The 14,900-nt window shown below is 49.6% G+C and overlaps 3 protein-coding genes across 4 annotated transcripts; 2 read left to right on the top strand and 1 right to left on the bottom strand.

The window, feature by feature from the left end:
• The first annotated feature begins 199 nt into the window (after positions 1–199).
• Positions 200–6,774, top strand: aars2 (alanyl-tRNA synthetase 2, mitochondrial (putative)). Its single transcript, XM_077606192.1, has 20 exons — positions 200–508; positions 971–1,159; positions 1,573–1,718; positions 1,782–1,973; positions 2,115–2,399; positions 2,538–2,646; positions 2,756–2,794; positions 2,863–2,980; positions 3,116–3,385; positions 3,576–3,745; positions 3,818–3,931; positions 4,055–4,195; positions 4,330–4,467; positions 4,535–4,617; positions 4,712–4,820; positions 4,878–5,003; positions 5,081–5,191; positions 5,691–5,774; positions 5,907–6,020; positions 6,082–6,774. The coding sequence occupies exons 1-20, from the start codon at positions 269–271 to the stop codon at positions 6,301–6,303; spliced, it is 3,000 nt and encodes a 999-aa protein (XP_077462318.1). The 5' UTR covers positions 200–268; the 3' UTR covers positions 6,304–6,774.
• Positions 6,775–7,033: 259 nt separating this feature from the next.
• Positions 7,034–10,873, bottom strand: dzank1 (double zinc ribbon and ankyrin repeat domains 1). Of its 2 annotated transcripts, none has more exons than XM_077606240.1 (11): positions 10,077–10,873; positions 9,831–9,943; positions 9,434–9,575; positions 9,309–9,367; positions 9,026–9,095; positions 8,624–8,699; positions 8,490–8,561; positions 8,185–8,430; positions 7,879–7,987; positions 7,573–7,676; positions 7,034–7,396 (listed from the first exon to the last, which is right to left on the bottom strand). In XM_077606240.1, exons 2-11 carry the CDS (start codon positions 9,928–9,930, stop codon positions 7,256–7,258), a joined length of 1,119 nt encoding a protein of 372 aa, XP_077462366.1. In that variant the 5' UTR covers positions 9,931–9,943; positions 10,077–10,873; the 3' UTR covers positions 7,034–7,255. The 2 variants fall into 2 exon arrangements, with proteins under 2 accessions (XP_077462366.1, XP_077462367.1); XM_077606241.1 differs by having other exon boundaries at positions 9,434–9,666; positions 10,077–10,088.
• Positions 10,193–14,460, top strand: polr3f (polymerase (RNA) III (DNA directed) polypeptide F). The gene is made up of 9 exons (XM_077606243.1): positions 10,193–10,594; positions 11,492–11,609; positions 11,670–11,737; positions 11,918–11,985; positions 12,044–12,156; positions 12,820–12,963; positions 13,555–13,662; positions 13,736–13,927; positions 13,991–14,460. Exons 1-9 carry the CDS (start codon positions 10,533–10,535, stop codon positions 14,066–14,068), a joined length of 951 nt encoding a protein of 316 aa, XP_077462369.1. The 5' UTR covers positions 10,193–10,532; the 3' UTR covers positions 14,069–14,460.
• The last annotated feature ends 440 nt before the right edge of the window (positions 14,461–14,900 follow it).

Genomic DNA, 14,900 nt, shown 5'->3' on the forward strand with positions numbered 1-14,900 from the left:
TGAATCTTGAAATATTACAAAATAAACTTATTTTTCGTAATATTATTTTTTTTCTTTTGGAATAGTACAACGTACGATTTGTTGACAGATGATTTCCCATGGGAAACACTGCCTAGTTACACTCCAAGACGGTAGATGGCGCTAATGCGCCTAAACGTGAGCAAGCATCCGCCAATAAACCATAATATTAAGAAGAAGAAGAAGCAATCAATGATTCTTCCACCGTAGTCGTGTGTTCCGGCTCAATTCGTCTCCAGCTCGCCCTTCCATGTGGACGCTCGCTCGCCGGAGCTTGGGCTCCGTCCGCCGGGCGGCCCTCGCAGCCGGCGACCCGCCGCCGCTCCGTCGAGAGAGCTCGGCGTGTCCCCCGGAGGTGAGCGCCGCGCGAGTCCGCCAGACATTTGTGGACTTCTTCGAGGGCGAACACGGACACCTGCGGGTCCCGTCGTCACCCGTCCGGCCCAGAGGGGACCCCACTTTGCTCTTCGTCAACGCCGGAATGAACCAGGTCAGTCGAGCAAAGCAGCCGTCGGTGATTAGGACGGCACCATTTTCTCATAGTCTTTTAAATGTATTTATTTATTTTTTAAATATGGTGGCAAAAGTCACCTTTTTGTGTGAGTGCACATTTTCAACAATATTTAGCAACTTCAGTATTAGCTAAATAATAAGTTCTAAATCTAAACCGTAAATGTCAAGTCAAGTCAAACAAAGTCAAAAGCCTTATCATTATACAACAGCTGCGTACAACGACATTAGTGGTGCTACTCCACCAAGTGCGTGTTTCCCAATAGAAACATAAATAAGTCCATTTAAAAAGTCATGTCTGGGCAAGGTCATTCTAAAATATTGGCATGATTCTGGCAGTGAAAGCGTCATCTTCCAATTGAAATGTATGGACGGTTTACTCTGCAATTCTGAAAAGCTCAGTTTTTTTTCCATGTCTTGACGATCGTTTTGTTTTGGTCAGTTCAAGCCCCTCCTGTTGGGCACGGCGGACCCTCGCAGTGCCATGGCATCGTACCGCCGCGTGGTCAACAGTCAGAAGTGCGTGCGGGCCGGCGGAAAGCACAACGACCTGGACGACGTGGGCAAGGACGTCTACCACCACACCTTCTTTGAGATGATGGGAAACTGGTCCTTCGGCGACTACTTCAAAGTAAGCGGTCTGGCTCCGGCACCCCCCCCTATATGACGATAACCGCTTCGGGTTCTGTTTCCACTACAACGCACTCGTAAACGGAACAAACAAATTTAAATTAACTTGGATTAATATATACAGACAGACTCAAACATGCGTTTAATGTAACCTGGTCGGAACTCGTCTGAATAAATCATTCGGTGCTCGTAGATATTGTTATACACGAAAGAGATGCAAAAAAGACAGTGCCATGGCCACCTGGCTTGGTCGCATCACGGAATTTTGATCGTATCTCGGGCGAATTAGTCGATCGAAATTTCCGTCGTAAGACGAGCATATTGTATGACGAGCGGTCGTATGACGAGGTCTGACTGTATTTAGATTGGGGCTAATCGATACGCCGCTAACGGAAATGACGCGGCGCTCCACAGGAAGAGGCGTGCGCTACGGCTTGGACGCTGTTGACGGAGCGATACGGGATCGCGCCCGACCGCCTCTACGTTTCTTACTTTGGCGGCGACGCCGCTTCGGGGCTGCCGGCCGACGAGGAGACTCGCCGCGTCTGGCTGGACCTCGGGTAGGTGGCTCTCGCTTCGGCGGTCCGACCCGCTGACCCGAATGGTCGCCCGCTCCCCGTCAGGGTGCCTCCGGAGCGTCTCCTCCCGTTCGGGATGAAGGAGAACTTCTGGGAGATGGGCGACACGGGCCCGTGCGGCCCCTGCACCGAGATCCACTACGACCGCGTGGGGGGGCGCCGAGCCGCCGCTTTGGTCAACGGCGGCCACCCGGACGTGCTGGAGATCTGGAACCTGGTCTTCATGGAATACAGCCGGTACGTCCGTAGTAGAATTTCTTTCCCAATTCCTCTGACTGTCATTGGTGGAAAATCCACACCACATCTCGATTTGGAAGCCATTTTCATCCAAATGATAGAAGTCCAAATTTAGAAAGTAATTTTTGGGGGGGGCGACAGGGAGATGGACGGCGAGCTGCGGGTTCTGCCCGCCCGCAGCGTGGACACGGGCCTGGGTCTGGAGCGCCTGCTGAGCGTCCTCCAGGGCAAAAACTCCAACTACGACACGGACCTGTTCGCCCCGCTGATGGAGGCCATCCGGCAGAAGAGCGGCGCCCCGCCGTACGGCGGGCGCACGGGCCCCGAGGCGCGACTGGACGCGGCGTACCGGGTGGTGGCCGACCACGCGCGCACGCTGGCCGTCTGCATCGCCGACGGGGTCCATCCCGGCATGTCGGGCGCCGAGTGAGTATTTTTTTGAGGTGCTACGAGTTCCCAAAATGGCGTCATTTAAACAAAAATCCTGGAGTCAAAGTGGTCATCCGTCACGCCGTTTTCATCTCGCTCTCGTGAAGTGACGCCTCTTTGTGACCCCGCCCTCAGATTGGTGCTGAGGAGGATCCTGAGGCGGGCGGTACGCTACTGTGTCGAAATCCTGCAGGCACCCCCGGGCACGCTGGCCAGCCTGGTACCCCACGTGGCGTGCAGCCTGGTAACGTATTAGTACCATTTATTTTCCTTTTTATGGGATGACCCCCAAAAACAAGCCTCAAATGAGGATGTCAATTGAATGTGTTGTATGGATTTGGGTGTGCGCACAGGGGGACGTTTACCCGGAGCTGCGACGTGAAACCCAATGGGTGAGTCGGCCGCCGCCATAGGACGACGACGACGAGGACGACAGAAGGGCTGACGTCTACCCCCGCAGACCATGGACCTCATCAACGAGAACGAGGAGCAATTCCTGTCTAGTCTGCGACGGGGACGCGGCCTCATCCGACGCACTCTCCGCACTTTGGACCCCCAAAGCCAGGGGATCTTTCCCGGTCAGTTTTCCTACATGGAACCGTCCAAAGTGTTTGACACCACTGATTTGAGATCTGTTTACATTTGAATCCTTTGTTTATATGCGTTTTGACTTATTGACTTCCTTATTTTGCATGGTTTCAAAAAAATATCAGCCCAGGTGGCATGCTCGTTGCACCGGGACCTGGGCTTCCCCCTAGACCTGATTCAGCTGGTGCTGGACGAGGAGGGCGCGGCCGTGGACCAGGCCCAGGTGGAGCGCCTACTCGCCGCCGAGCGAAACCGGAACGGGGCGGAGAGACTCGCCGACGACAACGACGACCGCAAGCCAGGCGCGCTCGCGCTAGACCGTCTGCGCCAAATGGACGTGCCGCACACGGACGACGCCCCCAAGTACGAATACCGCTTACGAGGACGACGATACGGTAGGTGGTCTTTTATTAGCCCCTCCCACTCCAAATGAATTCCACAACTAAAGCTGTCAATGGCATCTGATATAGCAACTATGTATTGAACAATCACTCTAGAAATCAATTTGACTGAGGAATTCTCTGTCTCAAGATGGCCGCCAGTTCCTTTGTCAGTGTCGAGTGCTTATCGCCGATTTTCCTCCAGAGTTCCCGGAATGCCGAGCCCGCGTACTGGCCGTGCTGGACGGCGAGGCCTCGGTGCCTCGGGCGGAGCCGGGGCGGCGCTACGCCGTCGTTCTTGACCGCACGTGCTTCTACGCCGAGCAGGGCGGACAGGACGCCGACCGCGGATACTTTGTGCGGGACGACCTGCAGGTGGGCTCACGGCGAGCCGGCTAGCTCGCCCCGGGTGCAACCTCGCGCGACAATGACGTCCTGTTCCGCCAGGAAGTGCCCTTCTCGGTGGAAGCCGTGTCCAAAGCGGGGGGTTACGTCTTCCACTGGGTCAGCGCCGCCGACGTCCTCCGGACCGGGGATGTCGTGCACCTCTATCTGGACCAGGTGAGAGTGAACCGAGCCAAACGACGCGCCGTCAAACGTCTCATACGGGGCCGTTTATTTTTATGATAACGGTCCGAAAGAGGCAGACGCAATAGCGCACTTTTTTGCGTTGGCGGTCCACAGGCTCACCGCGTAGCGTGCATGAAGAACCACACGGCCACGCACCTGCTCAACTTCGCCCTGCGGGACGTCCTGGGCCCGTCCGTCCACCAACGAGGGTCGCACGTGTCGGCCCGCCGCCTTCGCTTCGACTTCAGCGTCAAGGTGAGGAAGGAGAGCCCAACACAGGATGTGTCACATTCGTTCTTCTGCGGTCAAAACGGCGCCGTCGTTGGCGGCCAACGAGTTAACGAGGAACCTTAAAATGCCCCCAAACTAACGAGCTCATTCCCGTCCAGGGCTCGCCCGACGCCGATCAGCTCCAGCGAGTGGAGGCCGTCGTCCGGGAGGCGGCGTCCGCCGACGGGGCCGTGCTGGTGCGGGAAGTCCCCCTGGAGGACGCCCTGGCCCTGGCGGGCATCCGCACCATCGACGAGGTACGCCGACCGAACGTCCTCGCCGACTCCGGCCCGACGGGTCACGCGACCGGTTCGCCGTCTTCAGGCCTATCCGGATCCCGTCCGAGTGGTCACGGCGGAGCTTTCGGACGGCGCCCCGCGGACTTCGGTGGAACTCTGCTGCGGAACGTGAGAGCGCCATCGACGCCCATACTCTGTACTCGAATAAAGACGTTCAACGTGACGTCGTCGAAATCATTGACGGCGACCACCGAAATTTCAGACACCTAGCGCGGACGGGCGCCATCGGCGACCTGGTCATCGTGTCGGAGCGGCAGCCGATCAAAGGGATCAGTCGCGTGGTGGCCGTAACTGGGACGGACGCCGAGCAGGTCTGCGGGACGCGCGCGCCGCCAATTGACGCCGGTTGACGTCGCCGTCCGCTTTAGGCCCGCGAGGCGGGGCGAGCGCTCATCGGTCAAGTGGACTCGCTGGAGGCCCGCCTGACCGCCGCCGCCTCTTCCTGCCTGGACTCGGCCCAACGTCTCTCCAAAGATGTGGGCGCCTTGTCTGATGTGAGCACCGCCCCTTTATCCTACAACAAACAAAATGAGTTTTTTTTTTTAATTGAACGATTTAATCTCGTGGGCAGTTGGCCGACAACACGCCCGTCCCCCAGTGGCAGCGAACGGAAGCGCGGTCTCGTCTGAAGGCGCTGCAGAGGCGGAGCAACACGGCGCTCCGCAAGCTGGAGACCAAGCGGGTGAGTGAATAAAAGCGCTCAGGGGTGGGGGGGTCTTTGGGGGTACACGGTCGATTGGTCGCCCGGAAGGTAAGCGATAATTACCATTTAAATTGTTGCTCAAATTCCCTAAATACAAACTGCGAATTACTATTTAGTCATACTTAATGCCCTATTAATTATCAGGCTAAAGAAAAGCTCCAAATTTCCCGGACTTTTATTGTTTTTTGTTGGAGAACTTGTTAAGACCCTGACGGACGTAGCTTCTTAAAGGGACAACGCATGTACATACAAACTCTCACACGTCGGCTCAGTGAAACTGCTCATGGCCATTGTTGGCTTTTATTGATGCGTAGACCGTGTTGTTTTACCTTGTTTTGTCGCCGGTCTTTTGGTCGTCGGTCTTTTGGTCGTCGGTCTTTTGGTCGCCCGTTGTCGCGGTCGGGCGACCAAAAGAGCGGCGACCAATCGACCGCACACGGTCTTTGGGCGGCGCTCAACGATAGGCCGCTCTCCGCAGGCGGCGGGGCACGCTCGCCTGGTGTTGGAGACCAACAGGCAGGAAGCAGTGCTGGTGGATATGGTGGACGCCGCGTCCTTGGGGGTACGTCTTATTCCTTTTTGGAAAAACCTTCCTAATTGGAGAAACGCAGTGGTTGAAATTGAGTCGGAACGAAGCCACTTGCCGTAATCACAATAACGGTTCTCCGCTTAATGTTAAGCGTTGTGGCTTCAGGTCTTGATGAAGACGGTGAACGCGGTGAGCTCGGCACGTCCTTCCGCCCACGTCATGCTGCTGACGCTCCAAAAATCTTCCGGCAAAGTCCTGTGCGCCTGCCAGGTTCCCAAGGTGAGGGCGGAGCGGATGGGCGCTCGTGGGCGGAGTCTTAACATCTCTCTCTCTCTCTCAGGACTCGCCGGCATTCCCGGCCTCCCGTTGGGCGGAGGCCGTCTGTCGGCGACTGGGCGGCGACGCCGGCGGCTCGCCGGTGGTGGCGCGCGGAACGGCGAACGCCGACGACGACCTCGACCTGGCCGGAGCGCTCGGGTGGGCGGAGGACTACGCGCGGGGCTTTTTGGCGGCCTTTCCCGAAGGTACGAAGAGCGCGGTGGCGGGGGGACCCGAACGCTGAGGGTTAAAATTAACGCTCGTTTGCCGCATTTGAAACGTCTCGTGGCGTCGATGGGGGCCAAGACACGCCTTCCCACCAACGAAGCTCATATTTATTCACGCCCTAATTTCGGACGATAAAGCGCAATAGTAACGTCCTGATTTTTGGAGTATCGGATTTTATCGCGAGTTTAAATCCGATCCAGTAGTCGCGTATTTTTTTAAATATTAAGGTGCCTTTTGACTGCTCAGAAACTATTTATAGTAACAGATCATGCAATATCTTAAACAATTTTAATTCAAACAAAGTTATTTATCACTCATCATTGTTATGACATGTTATATTATTTTTACTGCTCTAAAAGGATAGGCATTGCAGATTTGCCAAATATTACGAATCTCCTACTAAATACACATTTTGTATCAAAAAAATTAAGCAATGTTTTTTTTTAAAACAATTTACATGGGGAAAAAAATTAAAATGTTGAAAATATTTGTTGTTGGCTCACCATTTTAACTTACCGCGAAGACTCATTTTGAAACACAATGTAAATTTTGCGTTTTGCACGTTGTCAAAACGTTCAATTATTTTGAAAGTCAAGTAGCGCGCTCACTTCCTTTTCATGTGTATTCTCATCAGTTTTTTCAAGCAGTGTGTTAGCCACAAAACCAAACCGTCAGTAATAGTTGATTTTTTTATTTATTGGCTAGAATTAACTATTTAAAAAAACTATTGAAAAACATTACAAAAATTTCATATAATTGCGCTTTATTTTTGTATGCGTCGCTGGTAAATGCCACTAGGAAAAAGTCACAAAATTTGAAAACAATTTGTTACGTTCTCGTTCCTTCGCCACTAACTCTATAAAGTAGCCTACCATTGACAATGAAGAACGTAAAGCACTAGGCGTCCAATCCGTTTGGACGTCTCATTCCGTTGACTTGCTGTCAAACTGTTACATGGCTTCCACTTTTCAAAACTCGTTAGCGGCGCTAACATCGTCGCTAAGCGGAGGGCCCGCGTCGGCGTCTCGTCGGGCTCGCCGTTCGACGTCGCTGAAGCTGAGTATCAGGTTGACCTCGCCGGCGTCCTTGCGTAGTATCGCCGAGATCATCTAAAGCGCAAAAATCCACGTGTTTGTAAAGAGAGAGAAAAAAAGTCACCATAAAACCAACATCCAGACTCAAAATAATAATAAAAATAAATTCAAGTCATAGCAAAAGCTAACTAGTTAGCCCATGAGGAATTTAGCAAACATTGGCAAATCAGAGAGACGCGTAGGTCCGCTACCCGGCCGAGACGCGGCTCTCCCAGCAAAGTCCTGAAGGGGGCGTCGTTTTGCGCGAAACTCCTCAGGTGGGCGCACACGTGATCCACTTGCTGCCTCCAGTAACCTGTCAAGGAAATTATCACTATTGAGTAGTAGCTAACAGTCGTAGCTAATATAATAAGGTGCTCACCCCCCTAAAATGTGACCCCAAATGAATGTATCTCTTTTCTTATTTAAAAAAACGTTTTAAATTCATATTTCACCTTTTTTTGTGCAGGATTTTTTTACGTATTTATTTATTCTATATATTTTTATGTGTGTCTGACCTCTGCCCGGGCTGACGGCGGCGAGCGGCGGTCGATCCCGCCGATTGGTCGCCGGCTGCCCGGCGGCCTCGGGCTCCGCCCGCCGTAGCGCGACGGGTGACGTCTGCGTCTGGCGGGAAGGGGATCCAAAAAATGTCATTCACACTTCTTCTTTGTTTTGATTCCCCCAAATCAACAGGAAATGCTCCAAAACATACAGGAAGTGACTCCAGATACCCCGAAAAAAAGTGATTCCCTAGCACGTTAGGCAAGTCCATTAAAATCATTTAAATATGATTTGGATTTGTATCAAAATACGGTAATCACCTGGCAATTCGACGTGGCCGCGCGTTGACTAGAAGGGGGCGGAGCGTCCAGAAAGAGGCCGCAGACGGCGCAGTTGGCGGCTTGCGGGGGCACGGCGGCCCCGCAGCCCACGCATGTCTTGTACGTGGCGACGGCGGTGGGCTCGCTGCGGACGCGGGCTTTGGCGCCGCACCAGTCGCAGTAGCGGGCGTCCGCTCGATTTCCGCGTCGACATTCCGAGCACGGTAACTCCACGTCGGGAGGTACCTGCGCACGAGAGCTTTATGTCCCGGCGTCCGTAACTCTGGGCGGGGGCGGAGCATCACCTGTGCCAGGGCGTGGCTTATCCCCACGCCAGCCTCGGTGGGGACTTGAGTGTCGCACAACACGCATCGCACCTGACGCACGCAAACGCACGAGCGTCAGGCCGTCGCCGCGATCGCCGCTGCGCGCGAGGTACCTTCTGGCCGTCGACAGGGGGCGTCACGTGTCGCGGCAAGGGGGCGCCGCACGTCGCACACCACCATTGCGAGCGCCTACAAGACCAGATAAAATCGACGTCGATTACGGCACATGTTCGATGTCCAACAGTGTAATATAAAATGTTATTTGACGTCAAATTCATTTAAATTATAAAAATAAACAGGAAGTGACCCAGAAATGCCCGAAAGGTAACTCAAAATAAATGCAAAGTGAAACATAAATGCCTAAAAATCAAGCAAAAGTATCATGTTTTCCTGCATATAAGCCGTACTCGTAACTCAAAAAATGACTGAATCAAGGGAGCGGCTTATATGCGCACAAGACCTGCTATACTCTTTTTCACCAGTAGGTGTGGACAACGTAGATGTCGGCGTCTTACCTTAAGAAGCAAGCCTTCACTGATGCCGCCATACTTGTGGCGTTTGGTGCTTCCTCACACGCGGGCAGCCCTTCAAAACAAAAGCAAAAGGTCAAAGGTCTTACATTCAACTTTGCCGCTTTTAACTCGTTTACTATTATCGATAACAATAGATGTCAAATCAAATGGAACGCCGCCATTGAATGATTCATCTAAAAATGTCCAGAAATCAACAGGAAGTGACCAAAAAGGATAGCTTAATTGATTAGCGTCAAGCGTAAGAATTTGTTGTAAAAATGCCCACCTGGTGACGCCTCTCGCACGACGAAGACTTTGGTGACCATGGCGCTCTCGCGGCCGTCGCTGCGGACGCCAAAGGCGAGAAAGTGGCCAAGTCTGGAGAAGTTTGGGAGGCGGCGCTCACGCTACCTGGTGACAGCCATTGCCCTCACACACACCCGTCCGGCGGGCAACGGGAAAGGGGCGACGTAGCGCCGCCCGGCGCTTCCCGGCGACGCCCACTGAGGCCTGGAGCCATCCAGCGTGTAGAAAACTTGCGCACCGCTCGTGTCTGCGTCCAATTGATGCAAGGGTGATTAATCGACTGAGATCGAAACCTCAAAAGGGGGGTGCTGTAGCCTATCCCAGCTAGCTACGACCACCTGGCGGGGGACACCGCGAATTGTTGGCCGTTCAGCCAATCGAAACGCACATGTAGGAGTTCATTTGAATAAATGCACTCCCTCTCTTTGTGTCTGGACACCAGTTAGACGCATAGCGCCCCCAACTGGCCTGGAGGTGAATAATTGATAAATGTGTTTCGTACCCGACTGAATGCACACTGGCGTTCTGCTGTCAACGTGGTTCTTTGATGCTGGCTTCTCCCAGTGCATGATGGGAATGATGCGCGGCGCCAAAACCGCCATGATGATGCCCGATCTGTCAATAAATTCAAGTGATGGTTAGCAACGCTGAGTGGTCCCCCCCACGCCCCCCTACATTGCATGGGGAAAAAAATGTGTAATCTTGGGCGAAAACAAGACAAAACTTTAACAAAAAAAGTCAAACTTACTTGGAGTCAAGCCTCCAAAACGTTTATAGGACGTGCTCGTCAACTTTGTTTGCGTCGCCATAGCAACAACCCTAGATATCACACATGTAGAACTACATGCAGAAAGTCAGTGCTGTTACTAACGGGTGGCCATCTTAAGGCAGTAGACTCCGTTGTAACAAACTTAATGTACGGTGCAGGAAATGTTAATTCTGGATATATATACTAAAAAGACCGAAACGCAGGAAACACATCGACCACAAATAACTCCACCCCCTACAAGACAAGTTTTGATCAGGCAATATTTAGGACGGCTCAGCGTTTGTGTTATGGCTCGAGGACCCTCATCGTCAAGCACGTTGCTAACCGGCTAGCAGGCTAACGAGATAACGCAACTTCTGACCAACTAGTCACCAAGTGCAGTCTCCTCATTTAAATAACCCTTGTTTAGAGTGAAAGACGAAGAAATCGTTCGAGATGTCTGAAGTCAAAGTCAAGGAAGAAAAGAACGCCATTGAACCCGCCGAAGTTGAAAACAGGTCAGTCACGGTGATTCAATTCACTCGGCGTCTCCTCGTTTTGTTCAACATGCCTCATTTATATCAACTAAGAAGCCTTCTTGCTGGATTCTCCCACAGTGAAATATTGGGCTGCCAGTCTAAAGTCGTAATATCCCATAAAAATCTGAAGTCATATTTTTCTCATTTTTTGTGTACAGAACTATGCATCCATTGGACGTGTATTGCTTCAATAGGGTTTTCAATATCAATTTCTCTACTGTACTAGCTATCACAACACAATGAGTTAAGCTAATGCTAACTATTTGAATAAATGGCGACTGCCCCTGAAATGGTCGTCATTTATATTTATTGCAGCCCCTAAACCATGGTGTCAAAGTAGCGGCCCGGGGGCGAAATCTGGCCCGCCGCATCATTTTGTGCGGCCCGAGAAAGTAAATCATGAGTGCCGACTTTCTGTTTTAAGATCAAATTAAAATGAAGAGTATAGATGTATATTACATTTCCTGATTTTCCCCCTTTTAAATAAATAATAGTCATTTTTTAACCATAATTTTGTTCAAAAATCATTTTGTAAAATCTAAAAATATATTTTAAAAAAAGCTAGAATAAACATTGTTTTAGATCTATTAAAAAACTGAATATTCAGGGCCTTTAATCCAGTTCATTTAATCAGTTTATTTAAAACTATCTAAATGTATCTAAAATGGTCCGGCCCACATGAAATCGAGTTGACATTAAGCGGCCCGCGAACCAACCCGAGTCTGACACCCTTGCTCTAAACCTTCATCTCGTAACGTTACAACCTTTTTGCCCGGTAATATCTCAAAGAGAATGTAATTGCCGAAAAAAGGGAACCCAAGGAAATGAAGATCGATCTTTCCAAAGTAAGTATCTGATGTGAAATGGTGTTTTCAGGATCAAGGCCCTGTGTCAGCAGTTCCCTCACGGCATCACGGACGAGGTGATCCAGAACGACATGCCCCAGCTGGAAGCTCAGCAGAGGGCCGCCGCCATCAACAAGCTTCTCTCGCTGGTGGGTTTGACGCCGTCCCTCCCTCCACGTCGCCTCTCCCCAACATCTACTCTCCGACAGGGGTTGCTGGATCTGCTGAGGAACAGCACCGGTCTCCTCTATAGGCTGAAGGACACGCAGACCGCCAGGTAATGCAACCCTATTTTTCATAGTCACCTTAATTGAAAGAACAAATGCTCGTGGTAAATGTTGTGGCATCCCAACTGTATGATTGTGGCAAAGGCTTCGCCTCCTTAGTTATGGTCGTTAAACCGACACATTCTGTGAGTTTTTTGGGAGTAACACGATATTTTTGCGTGTGATATTAGCAAGATGAAGGGCTCGGACAACCAGGAGAAGCTGGTCTACCAGATCATCGAAGACGCCGCCAACAAGGGTGAGCCCGCAAGCTAGCGAGCGAACGGGCACCGTGCTAACCGAACGTCCGTCGGCAGGCATCTGGAGCCGAGACATCCGCTTCAAGAGCAACCTCCCGCTGACGGAAATCAACAAGATCCTCAAGAACCTGGAGAGCAAAAAACTCATCAAAGCCGTCAAGTCCGTGGCGGTCAGTCTCCGGAGATTTCCTATAAAAATGTTTCATGTATTTAACAACAAAAACAAAAGGAAATCCTACCGTATTTTGCCCTTTTTAATATACGGGTATATTTAATGATTTTTGCTTTTTTGAGCCTCCCGTTTGTGCGCTATTTAATATACCCCCTGCCATTTAATATACCCGGGTATATTAAACGGCAACTCAGCTTTTTTGGCAAGAATTGTATGGTGTTCATGGGGCATAATTATAGATACTTGAGTTCATTAAAATTCCAAGTCAGACTTTATTCAGCAGTAAGTAGTTTTAATCTGAGCAGTAAGTACTTTTAGTCTGCAAAACGTTGATGCACCCCGTCACGGCATAAAGAGTGCGTAGTGGATCGTACCTTCCCGTTTGTGCGCCTTTTAATATACCCCTGCCGTTTAATATACCCGGGTATATTATTAATTAAACAGCAAAATACGGTAAGCCTAAAAAATTTCTTCAATATGTGAGAACCTGGAAAATGATGAAACAACAAAACTGAAAAATGGAATAATCACATGATGGCCAAAAAAATGCTAGCATGAAAAATGAAAAAACACAAAACTCTGAGAAACGAAAAACAGCTATGTAAAACACAAAGCAGTGATAATTGGAACCCCAGCTGACTTTTGACCTTTTGTCCCCCAGGCGTCCAAGAAGAAAGTGTACATGTTGTACAACGTGCAACCCGATCGCTCGGTGACGGGCGGCGCCTGGTACAGCGACCAGGACTTTGAGTCTGAGTTCGTGGAGGTTCTCAACCAGCAGTGTTTCAAGTTCCTGCAAGGAAAGGTAAGCCAGCGTCGCCCCGACCCCAACCCTATCGAGGAACTTTTCATCAATCAATTTGAAGCAGACTTTTTTTTGGACCTTTTATGTGGGTATCTGCCATTTTGATTCCTACATTTACGCGTTTTCCGCTAATCTACGTGTCAAAGTGGCGGCCCGGGGGCCAAATCTGGCCCGCCGCATCACTTTGTGTGGCCCGGGAAAGTAAATCATGATTGCTGACTTTCTGTTTTAGGATCAAATTTAAATGGAGTATAGATGTATATTAAATTTCCTGATTTTCCCCCTTTTAAATCAATAATAGTAATTTTTTAATCCATTTTTTCTGTGTTTTTAGTTCAAAAATCATTTTGTAAAATCTAAAATTATATTTAAAAAAAAAAGCTAAAATAAACATTGTTTTAGATCTATTAAGAACTGAATATTTAGGGCTTTTAATCCACTTCTTTTAATCCATTTATATAAAAAAATCTAAATATTATATCTAAAATGGTCCGGCCCACGTGAAATCAAGTTGACGTTAAAGCGGCCCGCGAACCAACCCGAGTCTGACACCATTGCGCTAATCGCACCGACGCTTCTAACATCGCGTAGGCGGAGTCGGCGCGGGATGGCGAGCAAAGTCCGATGTTGCGGCGGAACGCTTCCTTCGCCACTTCGCACGAAGTCTGGAAGTACATCTGCGAGCTGGGCATCAGCAAGGTAAACACGGGTGTGGGGAGGCGGGGCGTTCTCCCGTCGGCTCTGACCGTGGGCTCCGCCCCCTCGCCGGCAGGTGGAGCTGTCCATGGAGGACATAGAGACCATCCTGGACACGCTGGTGTACGACGGCAAGGCGGAGCCCGACGTGATGGCGGCCAAGGAGGGAACGGTGGGCAGCGTGGACGGACGCCTCAAGCTGTACCGCGCCGTCGAACCCGTCCTGGCTCCCGCCGCCCTCGTCAGGACGCCCTGTGGACTCTGCCCGGTAACTAGTCGCCCGCCATATCAAATTTGCCCCGAGTTGAGCTTGTCGTCCGTTCGCTCCCAGGTTTTTGATGACTGTCACGAAGGCGGCGAGATCTCGCCGTCCACCTGCGTCTACTTGGACCAGTGGCTCGATTTCTGACTCACGCCGGCGTCTTTTCGGTTTTTCAGCTTTCACCTCAATGGATTAGTATTCTACTAGTGACAACTCACAGTCGGTGGACGAGTGGACGTCTATTGCCGTCGACGACGCCGGAACGGTAAAATGATTGGCCTCGGTTTGCGGCAAGGGACGTCCTATCCGTTTGTACTGGCGCCAATCGTTGGCCTCTTTGGGTCCAGCCTGATGGGACGTCCCCGGCCGTCAATGACGTTGCATCATGGGTAACGGCAGTCCACACAGTTCCTTATCAATACAGGCAGTCGGACGATGTCTGGTTTTACGTTTTTGCGAAGAACAGAGTCCATATTTATCAGAGGAGATTTATTGTTTAAAAAAAAGTAGAAATATAAATAAAAACACTACAAGTCAAATTTTTCGTCCAGAGCTGTCCAAACCTTTTATTTATATATATATATATATATATATATATATATATATATATATATATATATATATATATATATATATATATATGTATATGTATATGTATATGTATATATATATATATATATATATATATATATATATATATATATATATATATGTATATATATATATATATATATGTATATATATATGTATATATATATATATATATATATATATGTATATATATATATATATATATATATATGTATATATATATATATATATATATATATATATATATGTATATATGTATATATGTATATGTGTATGTGTATGTGTATATATGTATATGTGTATGTGTATATGTATATGTATATATGTATATATGTATGTATATATGTATGTGTATATATATATGTATATATATATATTTATTTATTTA

The sequence above is a fragment of the Stigmatopora argus genome, chromosome 7 (genome assembly GCF_051989625.1).
Source record: "Stigmatopora argus isolate UIUO_Sarg chromosome 7, RoL_Sarg_1.0, whole genome shotgun sequence".
NCBI lineage: Eukaryota > Metazoa > Chordata > Actinopteri > Syngnathiformes > Syngnathidae > Stigmatopora > Stigmatopora argus.